This window comes from Macrotis lagotis, chromosome 8 (genome assembly GCF_037893015.1).
Source record: "Macrotis lagotis isolate mMagLag1 chromosome 8, bilby.v1.9.chrom.fasta, whole genome shotgun sequence".
NCBI lineage: Eukaryota > Metazoa > Chordata > Mammalia > Peramelemorphia > Peramelidae > Macrotis > Macrotis lagotis.
In genome coordinates this window covers 17,576,757-17,595,785 of record NC_133665.1, presented here as the reverse complement: position 1 = coordinate 17,595,785, position 19,029 = coordinate 17,576,757, and the positions used below count along the sequence as shown (strand labels likewise).

Here is a 19,029-nt window from a genome sequence, read left to right as displayed (position 1 = left end):
ATATAAGTGTACAGGAAAAGCGGTCATTCTTTGATCTAAATTTCAGTCTTAAGATGAGATGAAACCAAGTATATAAGCTTGCAAAGAATATTTAGGTATGCAGGGAAAGTTGGTCATATATTCTGATCAGAAGGCAGCTCCACAAAAACAAAAAATAAAAAATAGAAGTAAATACTGCATTAACAAATACCAGTTACACTGATGGCATTTACATGGTTTAACATTTGATATGAAAGAAATAATTTCAGCGGAATTAACTGTTCTCCCTGACATTATTTCTTACTGTAAAAACAGTCTCTCAAAGAGTCTTTGATGCCACCTTGACAATTCACTTGTCACTGAAATGGTTTTCTGCATTACTTCAAGTTTGGAGTAAAATTCAAAGACCTTAATGGAATTTGCCTAACTACATCACCAATCTACAGTTGAAAAATGTCTCCTACTATGCTTGCTTTATGTGAAAATCTCCCCAATAGAGAAGTGCTTATTACTCTTTGCAAGTGAATGCTACCCTTCTTAATGAACAAAGATTACAAAGAGTCTATCAAGGTTGTTTAGGCATTTTTTAATAATAATCCCTTTCCTAATATATTGAACAACCTCCTGTAACTGAAATCTGTTTATTATTACCAATTTTTTTGTAAGGCTAGTCCATTAGTTATAACTTACTTACTATTCCCTACCAAATAAATACCTATCTATAACTGGAACAAAAATATAGCAGATTATGTTGAAATATATTTTCACAAGGTTAGGGTTCAGGAAATGTCTCATTAATCATAAAACTCTGGGAAGACCTAAAGCAAAACTATTAAATATCTTTTTGTACTTGACCACTGATGTTACCAACTCAATGTTTCTTAGGTACTAGTAAGAAATTTTACTCTTAACTTTCATCTATTCAGCTAAGTTTCTGTAATCTGAGGAAATGGTATTGTTCTTGTTCTTTGTATAGATGATGAAGTCATCACAGCAATTTTGTCAGATAATAAAGCTAAGATAGTGATTGTCTGATGGGGGTTCTGCATGCCTACCCTTCAAGTTTTGCTTTACTATTTAGATCTAAGAGAATCAACTTTGAAAATCTTTTAGAGATCTTCTAGTCTACTCCCTTCATTTTAGTAAAAAGAAATTGAAGCCTAAGAAGGGAAAATGATTGCCCAAGGTCACAAGGTTTGTAAATGGCAGAGTCTGGACTGAAAACCAGTTGTTTTGGTTCTAAGTCCAGTGTTCTTTGTATGACAGCATTTTTCCTTGGAAACACCCCAAGTTTCCATCCCTCTAGAAATTATACTTCCTTCCCTTACATTATTTTTTGAAAATGATATATGTATTTCACTACTTCAAAACAGTAGGCCATTTAATTTCTTCCAAAAGTAGAAATAACTTTCATAAAATAAAATGAGGAAAATAAAGAAAAAATTGAAAAAGTAAAAAACCAACCTGCATCAATGAACTTGTCCATTAACTCTTGGCGTACTGGTTTACTTATGTTGAAGTAATCATCTTCTTCATTGGCATTTTTGAGGAAAAGAGGGATGTGCTGGAATACAATGGCATGCTTGCACTTCCTCTGTTTTGCCATAGCTAGTTGGATGTCAAGCCATTGGTCCTGGGCCTGTTTCAAGTTGGGGCACTTAGAGGAATCGACATATAATTGTGAATTCAGGACAAGAAAAAGCACTCCTCCAACCCAGAAGCTGAAATAGTCATCTCCCCAAGTCTGGTGATACTCATCTATAGCTTCTGCTGTAGGAACATTACCAATGTCATGGTTTCCACTGACAAATACCAATGGGATTTCTTTGTTGATGTCCTTAAGAACTTTCTTTAAATCCTTTGTTTGATTTTCTCTCCACAGAGTTCCTAGAAAAATAATTATTAACAGTCATTAAATTCATGAAAAGTTTTAAATTTTATTAACTTTTAAGGTATTAAAAATCTTACACCAAAAGGGAAAAACATTTATTCTAAAGAATATTATACATAATTAAAACAGGAAGTTAATAGATTGGTAATATATGGTTATCAGACCTTTGTTCAATGGTTGGTATATAATAGATGCTTAATAAATTCTGACTGACTGACTGAGGTTATAGCAAAATCTAATATTTTTTTAGGTTTTATTTTTGCAAGGCAAAAGGGGTTAAGTGGCTTGCCCAAGGCCACACAGCTAGGTAATTATTAAGTGTCTGAGACTGGATTTGAACCCAGGTACTCCTGACTCCAGGGCCAGTGCTTTATCCACTATGCCACCTAGCTGCCTCTTCAAAATCTAATTTTAAGGAATCAATCTTAGATCTAAAATGGTTAAAAATTCAGTGACCTGGTTGGATTTCTCTTCTGTAAAGTCCATGGAAACTGAGTACTAACATTCACTTATTTAATTTTAAAACAATCTGGGTCCCAATAGGAAGAATAAAATGTGGTTCAGATTTTCAAATTCTGAATCTTTATGTTTTGCTTTGGACCTAAGGTATTCAAGTTTATGTTTACCTTGGCAGTGAAAAAGTAGAGTAAGTTTCCATTCATTGGGGGGAAGTAATTTTCTAACAAAATAGTTTCTTTTATTGAAATGGTGTTTATCTTATGCAAATTTATTTATCTTTTGCTAAGACTTCGTTTTTCAGTTTAAGGGTCCCTTTATACAAATTTATTTACTCTGTGGTTTTATGCTAAACTTAACAAGCATTTTTATTACATAATTCACTGTAAAGTTGTTTGTGAAATGTTTGTGAATTTGGAGATGATATATTTTCTTAATTAAAACTCTTTTCTCCTTTTATTTCCACAGGACTGATGAAAATATCTAGGGTGACTCGAGTCTTCCTTGTACTAAGGTTAATTTGGATTTTCTACTCATTATAGCTAGTTTTTTTCTTTATCTGACTTTGTAAAATATCAAAAGCCTGAACTTATCTAAGATTTTCTTGAGATAAAGTCTAAAAGGATAGGAACTATTTAATTGGCAAAGTTATGGGACATAAATTATGAAGCTGATTATACTGTTGTAAACAATTCCCAATGAGTAAACTAAGCCCCCTTTGAAGCTTTAGTTCAGCAATTCATTGCTTCTATGAATTTTTATGTTTTAATGTGGCTTCCTTAGGTATAAGAAAGATCTCTGTCAATAAATTAGCATTAAGGATGATTGTTTTCTTCATTTCACTAGATATATAACATTCTTTTACTTCTAAGTTTGCTTACAATGTTGACTTAAAGGTATGTCAAAAGCAATACCTTAGACATTATAAGTCATAAATAAACCACTTCCAAGAATTATGGGAAATTCAGAAAGGATCTCCAGTCCAACCTTTATCTTAATGGGAATAGCATCTCCATCTCTTGACAAGTAATCATCCAGTCCCTACTTAAAGACCTTCAGTGAGAAGAAACCATTGCCTAGTAGATAGCTCATTCAGTTTTTAGATAATTCTGGTCATTAGGGAATATATCTTGGATGGACCTGAACTCTGCCTCTTTGTAAATTCTGTTCTTTTTTATTAGTTCACTACTCTAATACCAAATGGAACCAATCTAATTCCTCATCTTCAAGACAGTCCTTCAAATATCTGAAGACACATATTTAAGTCCCTCTCCCAAATATTTTCTATGCCAGAAGTTCTCAAATTTTTTGAACTCAGGACCCCTTTACACTCTTAAGCAAAAACTTTGGTTATATGAATTATAGTTGTTGATATTTACGACATTAGAAGTTGTAACTGAATTTTGTCACATAAATATTTTATGAAAAACAATTTTTCCAAATAAAAATTAGTGAGAAGAGCTGCATTGTTTTACATATGTTCAAGAATCTCTGTATTATCACTGACAAGCGAGTTTCTTATTCTTCTTCCACATTTTAATCTATTATGATATATTGTTTTGGTTGACATATATGAAGAAAATCAAGCCATACCCAGTTACAAAGATGAAAAAGGGAAAAGTATTTTAGTAGTAGGCAAAAAAACCTTAGTATTATTATGAAAACATATTTGACTATGTTGAGTCTCTAAAAGGTTCTCAGGGACCTCCAAGGAACTGTGGATCACACTAAAAAGCGCTGATCTAGAATAAACATAGATACAAAAAAAATCTCAATATTTTTTAAAAAGAAAGGGGACTTAAATTTGGATTTCAGAAGTAGTAAGAGCAGGGTAGATTATAAATTTATATCCATCATTTTTACTAAAATAGTTTATTAGAGGAAATAGAAATCATAAAAAGGAACCAAAACATCCAAAATGCCTGATTGGTATTGCCTCAACATAGGCTGCAATCAACTAAGGGCTTTCATAAAATGATTTTTTCCTTTTGTATTAATACATATTTAAAGCTAGCCTTGTTAGTACTGTGACATTTATCCATATGTAATGAAAGGCTATTATTCAATGTGATAGTAAAAAAGAATTAAGAATTTCCAGAAATGAAATTTTATAGATTCACCTTTGGCATCCACAAATATTCATGTTTACAGAAATCAATTTAAGGAATAAGTACAATTCATTTATATTTTGATCTTCTGGGATGCCAGGTGTTCAGAAAAGTCATGTTCCAAATGACTGTCTTTATTTTTAAGTCTCCATTTAGGCAATATCAACTTTGGATTCAATTATGCCACCACATTTTTCAGGACCATGTGGAGATTTATGTGTAATTTGGTAAAAGTCAATGGATGTTTCATAGTTAAAGAGATTCCAAAATCAGCTCCTAAAATTACAAAGTCAAAGACAAAATACAGAATGGCAGAAACAGAAATTACTTTTCTTCATCTATGTATCAGAAATTCCATACCTGTCATTTTATCAGTGTTAACAGAGGATAACAGTACTGCCTGGGGAAAATTAAGTTAAAGAGTTTAAAATATGTTGTATGTAGTTCATATTTTCTGGTTTAGTTCTTTTGAGGGCTCTGATATTGTATGTCAGAAGTGGGATTTTAATCCTGATTATCCTAATTCTGAGGTTTGCTCTTAAACCACTGAGCCAAGATGCTTTTCCAGTTCTTGGCCATCATAAAAAGAGCTGCTTTAAACATTTTGATATATAGGAGATTTTTCTCTCCTGTCTTTGACCTTCTTGGATTATATGACTCATAGAGCTATCATTGGGTCTACTGGTATGTAAAACTGAATGGTTTTTCTGACTTAATAATAAACGATATTGGATCATTGGACCATTTCCACAAAAAATCAAAGATATATAATAATTCATTAGTGTGTATGTCTTTTCATAGATATTTTTGTTAACTTGATGGTTGTCATCCGAAAGACCTAGAAATGCTAAGTATTCTTAGCATTAAAATTTTAATTTTTGTGTTATTATTCTTAGTAGTCTCTCAAATATGGTATGGGTCCAAAGTTTCCAGCTCTTTTGAAAACTACCTGTTCACATCTTTTGAACCATTTATCTACTGGGCATCTAATTCTTAAGATTTCTATCAACTCCATATACACACTAAAAGGGAACAAGGAGGTAAAATGGATAGTCTGGTAGGTCTAGGAGTCAGGCAGACCTGAGTTCAAATCCAGCACCATACACTAACTAACTATGTAATCCTGGGCAAGTCATTTACCTACTGTCTGTTTCAGTTTCCTTATCTGTAAAATGGAGACAAAAAGTAATATCTGTCTCCCAGGATTGTTTTAAGGATAAAATGAGAACATACCTATAAAATACTTTGCAAAACTTATAGTGATAGTATAAATGTTAGCTATCATTACTCACTATTAATATGACGACGACTACTACTACTACTATTAAATATCTTGAATATTAGTGATAAATAAAACAAAGATTCTCCCTCCCCCAGTTAAAGGCTTTTCTTCCTTTTTTTCCTTTTAACAAGGCAATGGAGTTAAGTGACTTGCCCAAAGTTGCACAGCTAGGTAATTATTAAGTATTTGAGATCACATTTGAACTCAGGTCCTCCTGACTCCAGAGCCAGTGCTCTATTCCCTGTGCCACCTAAATGCCCCAAGGACTTCTCTTCTTACTCCTGCTATACTAATCTTGTTTGTGAGAACTTTTTCATTTTTTATAACTGGAACCTTTCAAGTTTTGTGGTCACTTCTATCTCTTATTTAGATAAGAATTCTCATCCCAGACCTGTGTTTTTTAATCTTTTTTTGTGTTGTGAACTGTTTTTGTAGTCTTGTGAAGCTCAGAATTTTTGAGTGCATAAAATGAGATACATAGGATTGCAAAAGGAATCAATGATTTTGAAATACTCCTATAAAATTTTATTTTTAAGATAATGAAATCTAGATTGAGAATGCCTACCTTAAACATAGATATATTCTTCAATTTCCTCTAATTTTTTAATGATGTGACCTTTTCTTGGCTAGCTATCTTGCAAATGTCTGCCACTGTGAACTAGACAACAGCTTGCATGGCTCCACACAAAAGTAAATATAACTGACATTTATATAGGGCTTTAAGATTTGCAAAGCACTCTACAGATATTGCCTCATTTAATTCTTAAAACAACCCTGTGAGATAGTGTTACTTTATAGATAAGGAGACTGAGGCTCAGAGAAGTTAGACTTGTATTTGATCACAAGGCTACTAAGTACCAATAGTAGGATTTGAACCCAGGTCTTCCTACTGTCAAGACCAATATCCTATCCATTGTGTATTTTGCCTTTCCACAACTAAAAGCATGGGTTGTACTGATGATTGATTTTAATTCCATCTTTAAACACAAATGAGAAAGTAAATAAAGCATTAGTTAAGTAGGTTGAACAATGGATAGATGCAAAGCAATTCTTGAATAAAAATTTAAAGTTCATCATTTAGCAAACATTAGGGGCCTACAATATGCAAGGCACTAATGTCCTAACATAATTTCCTTGGGACCTTACTCAAAAGAAGCATGAAAACTTATGCTTCCTCTTCCCATTACTGATGAATGATTCTGTTTGAAGAGTTGTTTTACAGCAAACTATTGGTGCAGATCTTATTCAGTGACCAGTGTTAGTTAAGTACTATATTAAAAAAAAATTAAATTGGACAATTCTCTACATATATGGAATACTGAAGTCTTGATTTAGATCAAGCATACCAAAATCCAATTAAACCAAATGATATACCTCATTATGATGCAAATGCTTTATATAACTACTTCATCCCATAATTAAACATTTTATGGTACAGTAGATTAAACACCACAAAAAAGTAAATATAGTGAAGGTTAATGAAAGATTGCTCTCATACTTCAGACACCATAGTAAAACTCCAAATGGATGAGGTGACCTTTCAGGAGCATAGTTATTCCTGGAGCTTTAATGCATTACATTACATTAGTTATTGTGAACCTAGGCTACTTTTCTTTTTTCAACTACATGGGTGTCCACTTAACTACCCATTTCTTCAGATTATGGTTCTACCTTCTGCTGTGAAAATAATCACTATGCTTCATTTAAGCACATCTCACCCAGGACTCCAAATATATACCTCAGTGATTTAGTCCTTCCCTGTCAACCACAAACTGTCATAGCTTGAAAAAAATTTTTTTTGTTACTCTGAGAAGTAGGGGAGTCTATGCTAATTATAGAAAAGTTTGAACAATAAAGGAACAGTAAAGGTTCTAGTTATGTGTCTAATTTTTCCGTTTAAAGGTTTTCTCCTCTCCTCCTCCCTGTAATATGTAGGCATGGAAATTTTTTTTTAAAACATATAAACAACTGTTCAGAACCATATTCTAGCTTCCACCTTTGAGGCCTTCAAAATATTTTCCCTTTCCCACTGAGAAGCTACCAGATTGGCTAAATAATGGATACTGCAAATAGATTAAAAAAAAAACATCACAACCCTAGGAATCTACTTTCAGTTATTGTAGGAAGTCTCTTGTTAGGAAAAGTAGTGGCAATGGTCTCCATAGCAAATAGATGAACAAGGAGGGAAGAAAGTGGAATGGGAATCAAAAGGTCCTGTACTAATTTCAGTTAGTCCATTGACTGCTTATCACTTTAGGCACATTGCTTACCAACTCTGTTTGGATTTTCTCATCTGTAAAATGAAGGGGTTAGATCATGTGAACTTTATCCCAGTTCATTCTCTATATCTATATTTTAATCATATTTTATCTCAAAGAAGATTTAAAGCTGATATGAGTTACCCAGAAAAAGAGGTGTCTCCCATGGGATTTGGGGGAAATGGGAACAATGACAGAGGGGTGCTGGATGCCCCTGAATGATGCCAGGGAGGGCTGCTACCTGATAAGACCTCCATTGGGGCTGGCTTTTGTGCTGCTAGGGTCTATCTTGCTCTGGTGTTTCCCTCTATGAAACGGCTTAGGCATGTCACCCTTTGCGAGGCTGGAACATTCCCCACTTCCCATGCCAGGGTCTGAACCTTGCTGTAGATGCTACTACTATGTCTATGATAGGTACTGACACTTCTGGAATCTAACTCCTCCTCAATCCTGGGACTTATGTACATTTTTCCCATGCCACGGTAAAACTTCTGCCCCTCTATACTGGGGATGGACTAGGGACTACATTCCTTGTAGCAAGTTTGTTATATGCAACCGGTGCCACAAGCCAAGACATCACTGACCTCGCTGATTCACTGTGCTGATGAAGTGAGGGATGGCCATACAGGATGAGTGAGGCAAAGGGTTTTAGCTAAGCAGGCTAGAGCTTGTAGTTTTCTTCCTCTCAGTAGTCATCTTTTCTAGCTTAGGAAATTTAAACTGCTGCCATTCAGCCCTGACTGAGGGATTCAGGTTCTCCTGACTTCTCAAACTCATATAGTTGCTGTCAAAGTTAGGAATTTCCACCTCTGAATATCGAGGCTTGGGGAAAAAAAACACAAGGTACAAGAGGCAGTCAGAAAATACGTGAACTATGTGTCATTTATGCAAAGTTGGAGGTGCATGGAGCCTGAGCTCTCCCCTCACTGAAGTCTGAGAGAGAGAGAGAGAGAGAGAGAGAGAGAGAGAGAGAGAGAAAGAGAGAGAGAGACAAAGATAGAGAGACAGAGACAGACAGAGACAGACAAATACATAGAGAGCATTCTGGAGTGAAAATGGAAGCTCTCTCCTTATAAACTTATGCAAGTCCTCTAGGCTCTTGGAGAAGACCAAAGAGACCCTGCAAAGTCAATGCCCCCCCCCCCAAAAAAAACATTTAAAAAGACCAAAATAGTTCTTTGACCTAGTTTTTAGACAAACTCAAAATTCCAGTCTTGGACAGACTGTGGTGCTAATGGGTCTAGGAAATCATTATTAAGCTCAATTTTAAAAAAACAGTACAAATTAAAAAAACAACCTTTATCTTCATATACTTAGACACAAGATAATCTTATTGTAATGTTTGCATACTGGTGACAATTTACAAGTTAGTTAATCCCTTAATAAATGAGATCTAATGATCACCACCCTCTGCACAGCTCATATAAGTGATATCTCCCACTTCAATAAGGTCCATTCCAAACAAATCCTGCACCACTGATGCCAACTGTAACATGCCAGAGTTCAACCATGCTAAGCTGGTGCATAAGGTCTGATATTAGAAGAAAGCACTCATAGTACATCTAATAGTTCATACAAGGATTGCTTAATCAGAGTAGAAGAAAGACATTTTGAGAAGGAAATGGGTATTCATTTAGTCAAGGATATAGAACTGCTTGAACACAGATTTCCTGAGAAAACATTCTACTGTTCAATCCTTAGGTCCCCAGTGGAGTTCTTCATGACTCTCTGTACAGGGGTTCAGGAAGTTATGTCAACAAACTAAGTCTTAGTTTCCTGAATCAATTAAATCTCAGTTATGAAACCTTTTAAGGAAAAGAACAAGCTCATTGCCTTTGGCAGCTGATTTTTATGGATATTCCTATTCCCACAAGTGATATTCCTGCAATTCACTTGGTACACAGAGGTCACACACTAAGCTCAAATTATTCTTCCTAGCTCATGGATGGTACCAACAAGCTTCATCACTTCCACCCCAGTAACTGAGAGGAGATGATGAGATCTTGCTCAGACATTTTGATGTTCATTCATCTCTGATATCACATAAAGGGATATGGAAGGGGCTAACTGGGGACAGTTATTGCTTACAAGCAGAGACATGAAAGCTTCCAGTGGTTTCTTGGAAGAAGTAGATAGAGTCTACTACAAGAGACAATGTGTTTTGTGTAATGACTCATTCTTCCAGCTCCCAAATCCTAGGATTTCAAGCTATTACTTTGTCAACATCAAAAAGTGAGATTTACACTGTTGGTATGAAAGACCCATCCATGAGGAGGTTAAGCTTGAAGAGGAAAACTTATATTAAATAGCAAGACAATCTTAAAGACCATTAAGTGCAGTTAAGCAACGTTAAGGAGTTGCTAATACAGCCTTTCATTTATTCTCTGAAATCTGAACTGAACATTATAATTCAAAACACATAAGAGTCAGGGAACATCAAAATCAATATGATGTTGGAGGGAGTAACTTATAATGCTTGCAAGTCAAATGACTCTTCCAGATGACACAAGCTAAGAGAAAGAAAGATGAAATTATAGTTTATAATCTGAATATAGTTCATGACTCTTGTATTTGAGTACTAAGTGGATCTTTGCTGAGAAGGCAAGGAATTCCTGATTATCCCCTGTGACTTAGAGAGATTCACCAAAGATAATGAAGATAAAATGATGACTGAGAATGGGGACAGATGGGAAAGAAGCATCTCTTCATGGAATCTTCCATTCTGTAACGTAGAAAAGTGAGCTAAGGAAGTGGTTCTATCTCCTTTCAATTATTCTCCTTTTGTCTTCCTGGAAAGTAGGAAGATTTCTCATCTTCTCTAAGTGGTAAATGAGTCTTTCAGTGAAAGCAAATGGAACTGGGAAACATACTTGTCCAAATAACTTGAAACTGGGTCCCCTAAGATGCCCCAATTCTTGGATACCTTCTGTTTTTGTTTCTTTTTTCTGTGTGTAGGTCATCAGTGAGAAAAAGATGTTTATAACTTTGAAGGATCATTCCAAAGTGGTTGACCAAAGGAAGGCTTTCTTAATGTGCTTCTCAGAGAACAGTCAACAGGACTCTCTGCAGCTAGATATCTGAAGACATGTGATGAAAGACCATGAGACTGGGATACTGACCACTCACCACAATAATTGCTGAGTTGTTCAGACAGTATACTTCCAAAGTGAATGTGAAATAACTATGCAGCCTCCTTGAGTATTCTAGATTGCCTTTATTTTTCATGAAGATCTTTGAATCTCTTATGTATTGCTATCCATAACTGATGTCCATGTTGCAGAATGAGTGCCTTTATGAGAGACAATCCTATGACCCAGACCTGAGGAGACTCAAGACATGAGCCTTTGTTTTAAAGATTTTCCAGGAAGGATCCTGATGGAAACATTAAAAATATGAAGGGAAAATCTAATCCTTTTGGGGGGGGTCAGATTTTTTTTGGCTTTTTGCAAGACAATGGGGTTAAGTGGCTTGTCCAAGGCCACACAGCTAGGAAATGTCTGAGACTGAATTTGAACTCAGTTCCTCTTGACTCAGAGTTGGTGCTGTATGCACTGTGCCACCTAGCTTCCCCTGGGGTCAGTTTTAACAGGGATCCATGTGAACCCAATTTTCTTGGGGGGAAGTTTGGATCTTGGAGTACAGTGGATTCATATCTCAACACACTGACCTGACATGGATGGCAATGATGACTCTGGTGACAATACGTATTTAGTTGGTAGGGATGGTTATTCTCATGTATAGAAGAATCTTAAGTTGTGTTCATATTTCAAAGAATACCTCTCCTTTGGCATAATATGACTAATTTAAAGATCTAGACTATATTGTAGAGTGCTGAAAACAGAGTGACATTTTTAAAAGCACACATTGTGCTTAGGTCTGTACTTCATCATTAACCATTAAGACCAATAAAGACATCAGGTTATAATGTATATAGGTAATTCTCTGGGTAATGCAGGGCACAGAAAATGATGTATTCAGTTCTTAAGTAGCTCCAAAAATGTTGAGTGTAATAAAAACATGTTTTTATTAGATCATTACGTAGATGACTAATAGAAAACACAGGGGGTAGTCATATTCTGTGTAACAAAAATATTCAAATTTTCTTCTGGTTATAAAATCATTTTGATTTTATTTAGCTTAAGTGTATTATCTATGTTAACTATGACATGAAACAATTTATTTCAAAGGTTAAAAAATCCTCCCCTAACTATAGTCAGTTATATTATATTCTCTCCCTAATCCCCATTTTTTGGAAATTATTGAATTTGCTTTAATATTCAAATCTTTTAAATTTAGATACTATGGCAATGTTGTTCAAAATTTATAAACATAATTCCATATAGTTAATATATATATATATATGTTACAAACTAAAAAATGTGTTGTTTGACCTTATAGGAACACTTGCCAGACATATAATTGTTTTCTTTGGGTCTTGGGTAGTTTTCATCTAAATTTGAATAAATTCTAAATTTATATTTCCATTGGGTACTATCCTTTTTGCACCCCCATTAAGTCTAGCATCCATTTGTCTCCAGAGACCATTTCCTCTCTGTGTTAGTATCATAATATGACCTGAAGAAAACCAGGGAACAGTTATATTTTGTGAGACAGACAATTTAAAATTATTATTTCTGATTATAATATCATTCATTAGAATGGCTTTATCACCACATTACGGTGATAGGGTAGAACATGTCTATGAACAAACTTCTCTTGTAGCTTAGAGAATTCTCATGAAGTACATGAGTAAGTCAAAATCACTGAGTAGTTTAGACCAAATCTAAGATATTAAGGAATCAAAAGATTTTCAATACTGGAATTTATAGGCAGCTAGGTGGCACAGTGCATAGAGCACCAACTCTGAGTCAAGAGGAACTGAGTTCAAATTCAGTCTCAGTCCTATAAACATTTTTTTTCTTCCAGCTTACTTGAATACTTTCATTTTTCCTTATACAATGGAGCACTAGGTAATACAATTTCCAAGTTGCAGGATGACACTGAACTTTGATTTTCTTCTGTATATAAGAACATTAAGGCAATCTATAACATAAATACACTAGGTGCACAAATTTACAGGTTTTAAATACAAACTTTTTTTGTAATTCACTACTGAATGAATTGAGCGAAAACTGGGTTAAAAGGCAAAAAAAGATTCTGAAAGCTTTAAATAGATATATGTTCCTTTTAGGATAGTAGCAAGATATAATATTCATTTCTTAAATTCTTTATGTCAGGCTTGGGAGAGAATTCTAGAAGAATGAGTACTTTTTTGACCTTTAGATATGTATTACTGATCTGATGGAGGATTCTGGAAAACAATGGCCAGCAGCTGAATATGAGGCAAAACAAAAAAATTTTGGCTTTGAAGACCTCTCAGGTCAAGCCTAAGCTGTCTTGGTTAATATTCAAATCATGTCAATGAGATAGCGTTCAGACAAGTAGAAGGAGAAGAAGAATCTGAGTCATGGACCAGGCAGATCCAGAAACAGAAGCAGAATTGGAAGAAATTATGTAGATAAAAATATTTACCAGGGTCCAAGGAAGGAGAATTACATACATGGTATAGTTCTATGCTTCCTCCAAAGAAACAGAATGTTAGACCTGAAATGTATCTCACTGATCACATTTCTGTTATTGTTCTACCTTTCTATTCATTCTATCAACTCTTCAACATTTCAGGAAAGAGAGAACTTATAATAAAGATTTGCTTCATCCCTGTCAAATAATATCATTAACTATGCCAAGAAGTAGAGTTCAAAAATAGGTTGAGTTGTGAATTGGAGCCTCAGGCCATGTTTGAAAATGGCACCCTGTAAATTCACCAAAGATTTCTGAGCCTACACTCTTAACACTTAAAACTTGATGTATCACAAAGCAACATCCTAATTTGAAATAAGTACTCAACCACTTCATATAGATTGCCATTTGTCTTTAAGGCTTGAAGTACTTGGTGATTGTTTATTTTTGTTTTTATTTTTTTTGTAAAGGTTTCTAATTACTCTCCTAGTCAAAGATGAATGTCTAATAATATATTGTTTGCTAATATTTAAAGGGTTCTTGTTAATTCTTGATAATTCAATATACACATTATTAAAACTATGTAGCAAAGATTAAAGTTTTTCAAATTACTTCAAATCACAAAAGCATGAATGGCAGACTATGGCCAAGAATATATTACTTGGTTTATACTATAATGGAAATGCTAGTCTTTTAGGCCTAAAAAGTTTAGAGAAAATATCTTGCCTTCTAAGATACGAAAAGGATTATTCAAAGTATTTATACGTTCAGTTTAATATACCTATAAGGACAATACTTGTTAAACAAGTTGATATGCATAGTACCATGCTAAATCCTAGACAGAAATTACATTATAAATGTGTTCATAAAATGAAAATAAACTAGACAATCTGGAATCCATCAGCAAATTTGGTTACATAAAAACATTTCCCTCAGAAGATGATCTTGGCAAGGTTAATCACTGCTGACCTATAGGATCCTAATATCTCTATTACAAACACAAATCAATGATTTTATAAAATGGGTGAAAGTTTTTCCAATTTTATTAGATGGTAAAGTGTTTGTTCATCTGAATACAATGAGTCTATGAAAGCTGTTTGTTTCTTGTATTTGTGTGTCTATTTTTAAATAGCTTTCCTAGGTCTAATCACAAAGGAAAGAGCCAGGGATCCATATGCATCTGTCATGCATGGTAAGTAATTTAGTTAATAGTTTTGAAGAGCTAGCATTGTACTATATAATATTCCCATTTCTGAACTGGTCAAATTGCCTATTGCAGCAATGTAATGGAGAGCAATTATGACAAAATATAACAGTCACTCTAGGCCTACTAGTCAAGTAGAACTTAGAGTTTCATATTGTGGGTAGGAAAGAAGTTGGTAAATCATTAAAAAGGGAAGTCCTACTTAATAAATAGTTTTTGAGACACACAGAATGATTTCATGTCATGTTTTGAGAACAAGCAAAAATATAAAACACTACTTAAATGTCTTTTGATAAACTATGTGAATGGCCATATGCATGTTTACAAATCACTAAGAATATTCAGATGTAACTACAAATGGATACTATTGTTAGTGGCATTAGGAAGGCCAAAGAAACTCTATTCACTATAGGAAAGGGAAAAGTTTTCAGATATCCAGAATTGCTTCCTTTGTGATTGAGCAATTATTTGGTCTACTCTTGATCTGTTACACACAAAAAGTTGAAATGAATTAAGCACAGAGCTATAATTATGTTATCAGAGAAAAATAAAAAGATAAACTGATAAAGGTATGCTTCTATAGTACAAGAGGTAAGGGAAGGGAATAAGTATTTACAGAACATCTGCTCTAAGTGCTTTTAAAAATATTTGATTTTCATAATTCCATGACACAGATGCTATTATTATCTTCATTTTACAGTTGAGGAAACAGAGGCAAACAGAGGGTAAGTGGTTTACCTCAAACTGGTGGTGTCAAATTCAAATGGGGGCCACCATACCATCCACAGGATCCCTGAAACCTCATATAAATTACAAAATCCCCACAGCAATGACTGCAAGCGTTTTGATACCTCTGTTCTAAGTAAGCAAAACATTGAGAAACATTTGAAAGGGAGAGTATACATGATTATATTGAAACTATTATAATTCTTCTCACAGTTATTTGTGTGCATGTTTATATAATAGTTGCTAATGCACGAAGATAACAGCATTTCAGTTTTAAACTAAAATGCTTAACACATTATGAAACAGATTGATTGCTATAAACAAATTAACATAGAAACTGTACACAGAAGTAGCTATGATATTCACAGAAAAAATCCAAAGGTAACTACATACGTTTCCCAAATTGTTTTCATTTTGTAATTTAATCAGTGAAGTAGTTAATAATTGAAGAAGTATTATGAGAATAATGCCAGCTGCTTGATTAGCCAGTCTGATGGTTTAGCAAATTACACAATGATTTATAGGAAAGACAGTGAAGTATGTTAAATAACCTTGGGATTCATAATTTTCAAGAAGGATTTGAAAAGTTGTAACAATTTTACCAGCTGAAGATATTAAAACAAAGTGATTATATTAAAAGTGAAATTTTAATGTAGCTTCATAGTTTTAAAAATTAAATTTAAAAATGGTAAAACCTAAAATGAATGTGGGAGATAAAGTAAAAATAATAATAAGAAATCCCCTCAAATGCTACTGTCAATTCAATACTATATAAGTGTTTGTGTTGAAGTACTGAAGGCTTCTTTATTTATCAGTTTAGTATTTTAGTATTTAAAATAACATAATAAGGGGCTGATAAGGCTGAGGTGAAAGACTTTCTAAATGATCTCGTAAATCATTTCAATGGAAAAATCCTGAAATGAACACTACAAAGTATGACTTGGCTTTTTTGAGAAGCATTTTTTTTAGAACTCTAAAACTACCTTGTGGGATGTCCATGTCTCACATTTCTGCATGTGAGGCAGTTTTTTTTTTTTACGTTTTAATGTGATGTCATACTTGATATTCAAATTTCCTGTTTTCTACTGTCTGGAATAGGTGACTCTATTTAAGCTTGACAGCTTACACTTAATTTTCCCATAATGCCTTGTTCTTTAAATCTTAGTTTAAATATCAGGGGAAGAAAATCAACATATGCTATTTTTGCCTGGTTGTACCAATTTGTTAAGCTTTGAAATTAGTAAGTGGTGTGCCAGTTCTGACAGGAAAACAATGAATAAAAAGAGAAGAATGAATGCATGAGAAGTCAACAATTACATTTTTGTAATAGGAAATTACAATAGTAAGATGTGCTCTCACTTTTTAGATGTGAACAAAGGAATGTGCAATAATATTGGTAGTCTCAGCAAAATAAAGTATGATTAAGTAAATTAGGTAAAATCTGTCTAAAATGTTTTAAGTTACAAAACAGTACTTTGTCATGAAAAAACTCTTTCATTATGTTGCCCTGTGTTAACATACTGACAAATATAAATGTCACTGAAAGGCTTAATAGCCTGTGGAAATTTCTAAACACTTTGTTATCAAATGATAAAATTTAATGATCAATTGTTAGACTACAATATTGGGACTGTTTAACCATAAAAGAATCTTTCAGCCAGTCATAATTTTAGCACTCCTTCCTGTGACTTCAGTAGCAGGTTTGACAATTTAGACTCATGGTAGGCAGCTGACTTGTCAAACTTTTTTGCTGGTAACTTCTGGAAAAGAGATAGCAGAGTCAGACATGTATAAAAAGATTCTGCCTAAATAAAATATTAACTAAATTGATGTGTAGATCAAGAAAATATTATAAAAATGGCAAAATTTCTATAAAATCAAGATTTTATAAAATGCCAACCAGCCATATGAAAAATAGATGGTCAAATTCCCGAGTAATTAGAAAAATACTAATCAAAATGATTTTGAGTTTACCCATTAGAAGGGAAGAAAGAACAAAAACTGTGAAGTCCAAAGCAAATAAGATTGGGGAAACAGACACTGTAGGTGGGAATGCTAATGGCAATAATACCTTTCTAATTAATGATTTCATTGAGGGGACTCTCCCAAAAATATCATGAAGAGGAAGAATAAATCTGTCTGTACAATAATATCCATACCTCTTCTATCTGTAAAAGCAAAGTGCAAAATCAAACAAACAATAAAAGGAAAAACAACCTGACAATGCCCCACATTTCCAAAAAACTGGATAATGAATAAGTTATAGCATATTAGCATAATAGATTATGATGAAGCAATACAGGGCTATACACCAAGATTTAAATGAAGTGATCATAGGATTCTAGAGGCCATCTATTCTAAAATCTCATTTTATCTCTCTGGACCACAGTGATGTGGCCAAATCAAAGGATGAACTCAGATCCTTTGATTCCAAATGCAACCTTCTTTTCCTTTATACTAATCATACTACCTTTCTGATGAAGGGTGATATCAGCAAAATCAGAACTGCACATACAACTTTCTGGAACAAGTATTTTTATTTGAATATCTATAAAATTATACATACATAAATACATACTTATTTTTTAAGAAAGGAAAAGGGACTTTTTATAAAAATGGGCTAAAAACTTGGGACAAGCTTGGAAGGGGATTCAACAAACAGCATGGCTAAGATTTTTATCCCCTTTACTTTGTGTACTTAAAATTTGAGTGCTTGGTTTTTTTTTGTTGATGGTTTATTAAATTTACATTTTAAAAGATTTTATAATATTGATTTTTCAATAGTTTATTAGATATCTAGGACTGGCTCAGAACAAAGCAAAATCTGGGACTAAAGGGAAAGTGAAGAGGAAATTAATTTTGTATTTAGACAAGCCAGGGAAGTTGAGGGTTCTCTTTTCTTTATAAATACATGATAGTTAGATTTCTGCAGAACTATACAAGAAGGCTAAGATGCAATCTGAATCCCTAAGAGGTTTTCAATCTTATTAGGGACACAGGACCTGTTCATAAAAAGATTACTAATATTATAACAGCATATGCTAAATGCTAATTGACAAGAATAGTTAATAATCAAGTAGGTGATTCTTGAAAGAAGGATAGTATTTTGTCAAGGGGAAAGAAGAGAAAAGGTATTTCAGGAGTGGGAAATGGCAAGATAAAGTAGGGAAAGATGAATGTGGATGACATTTTAGAGACATTGACTGCAATCAATTGGCTGCAAGGTTTGTGGTGGGGAGAATGATATAAAGCTGCTGAGTGCCAGTTTGTAGAGTTAAAGAATCTGAGCATTTTCCTCTAAGCAATAAGAAGCAACTACAAGTTTTTTCTTTTCTTTGAATTTTTTAATCAGAATGAAATAAAGAATCACTTGCAAAATGAAGTATGTGAAGTGGTGACTCTATACCAAGAACTGATCTTAGATTGTTTGAAAAGCAATATAGGGAAAGAGAGAGAGAGAGAGGGAAACTTCTGCCAATGGTCCAGATTAGGATAGGGCAGTGGGTATGGAAAGAAAAGGGCAGATACTAGAGACATTTTAAAGGAACAATCCACTGATTTTAGTGTCTTGAGTGGATGTAGCATAACCCTATGGAATGAATTTA

General features: G+C 33.7%; 1 protein-coding gene across 2 annotated transcripts in view; it reads right to left on the bottom strand.

The window, feature by feature from the left end:
• The window catches only part of CPPED1 (calcineurin like phosphoesterase domain containing 1), a 134,360-nt gene that overhangs the window by 36,098 nt on the left and 79,233 nt on the right, over window positions 1-19,029 (bottom strand). For both annotated transcript variants that reach the window (XM_074196444.1, XM_074196443.1), the window contains exon 3: window positions 1,444-1,866. In XM_074196444.1, coding sequence (XP_074052545.1) covers window positions 1,444-1,866 — 423 coding nt within the window. The remainder of the gene's footprint in view (window positions 1-1,443; window positions 1,867-19,029) is intronic.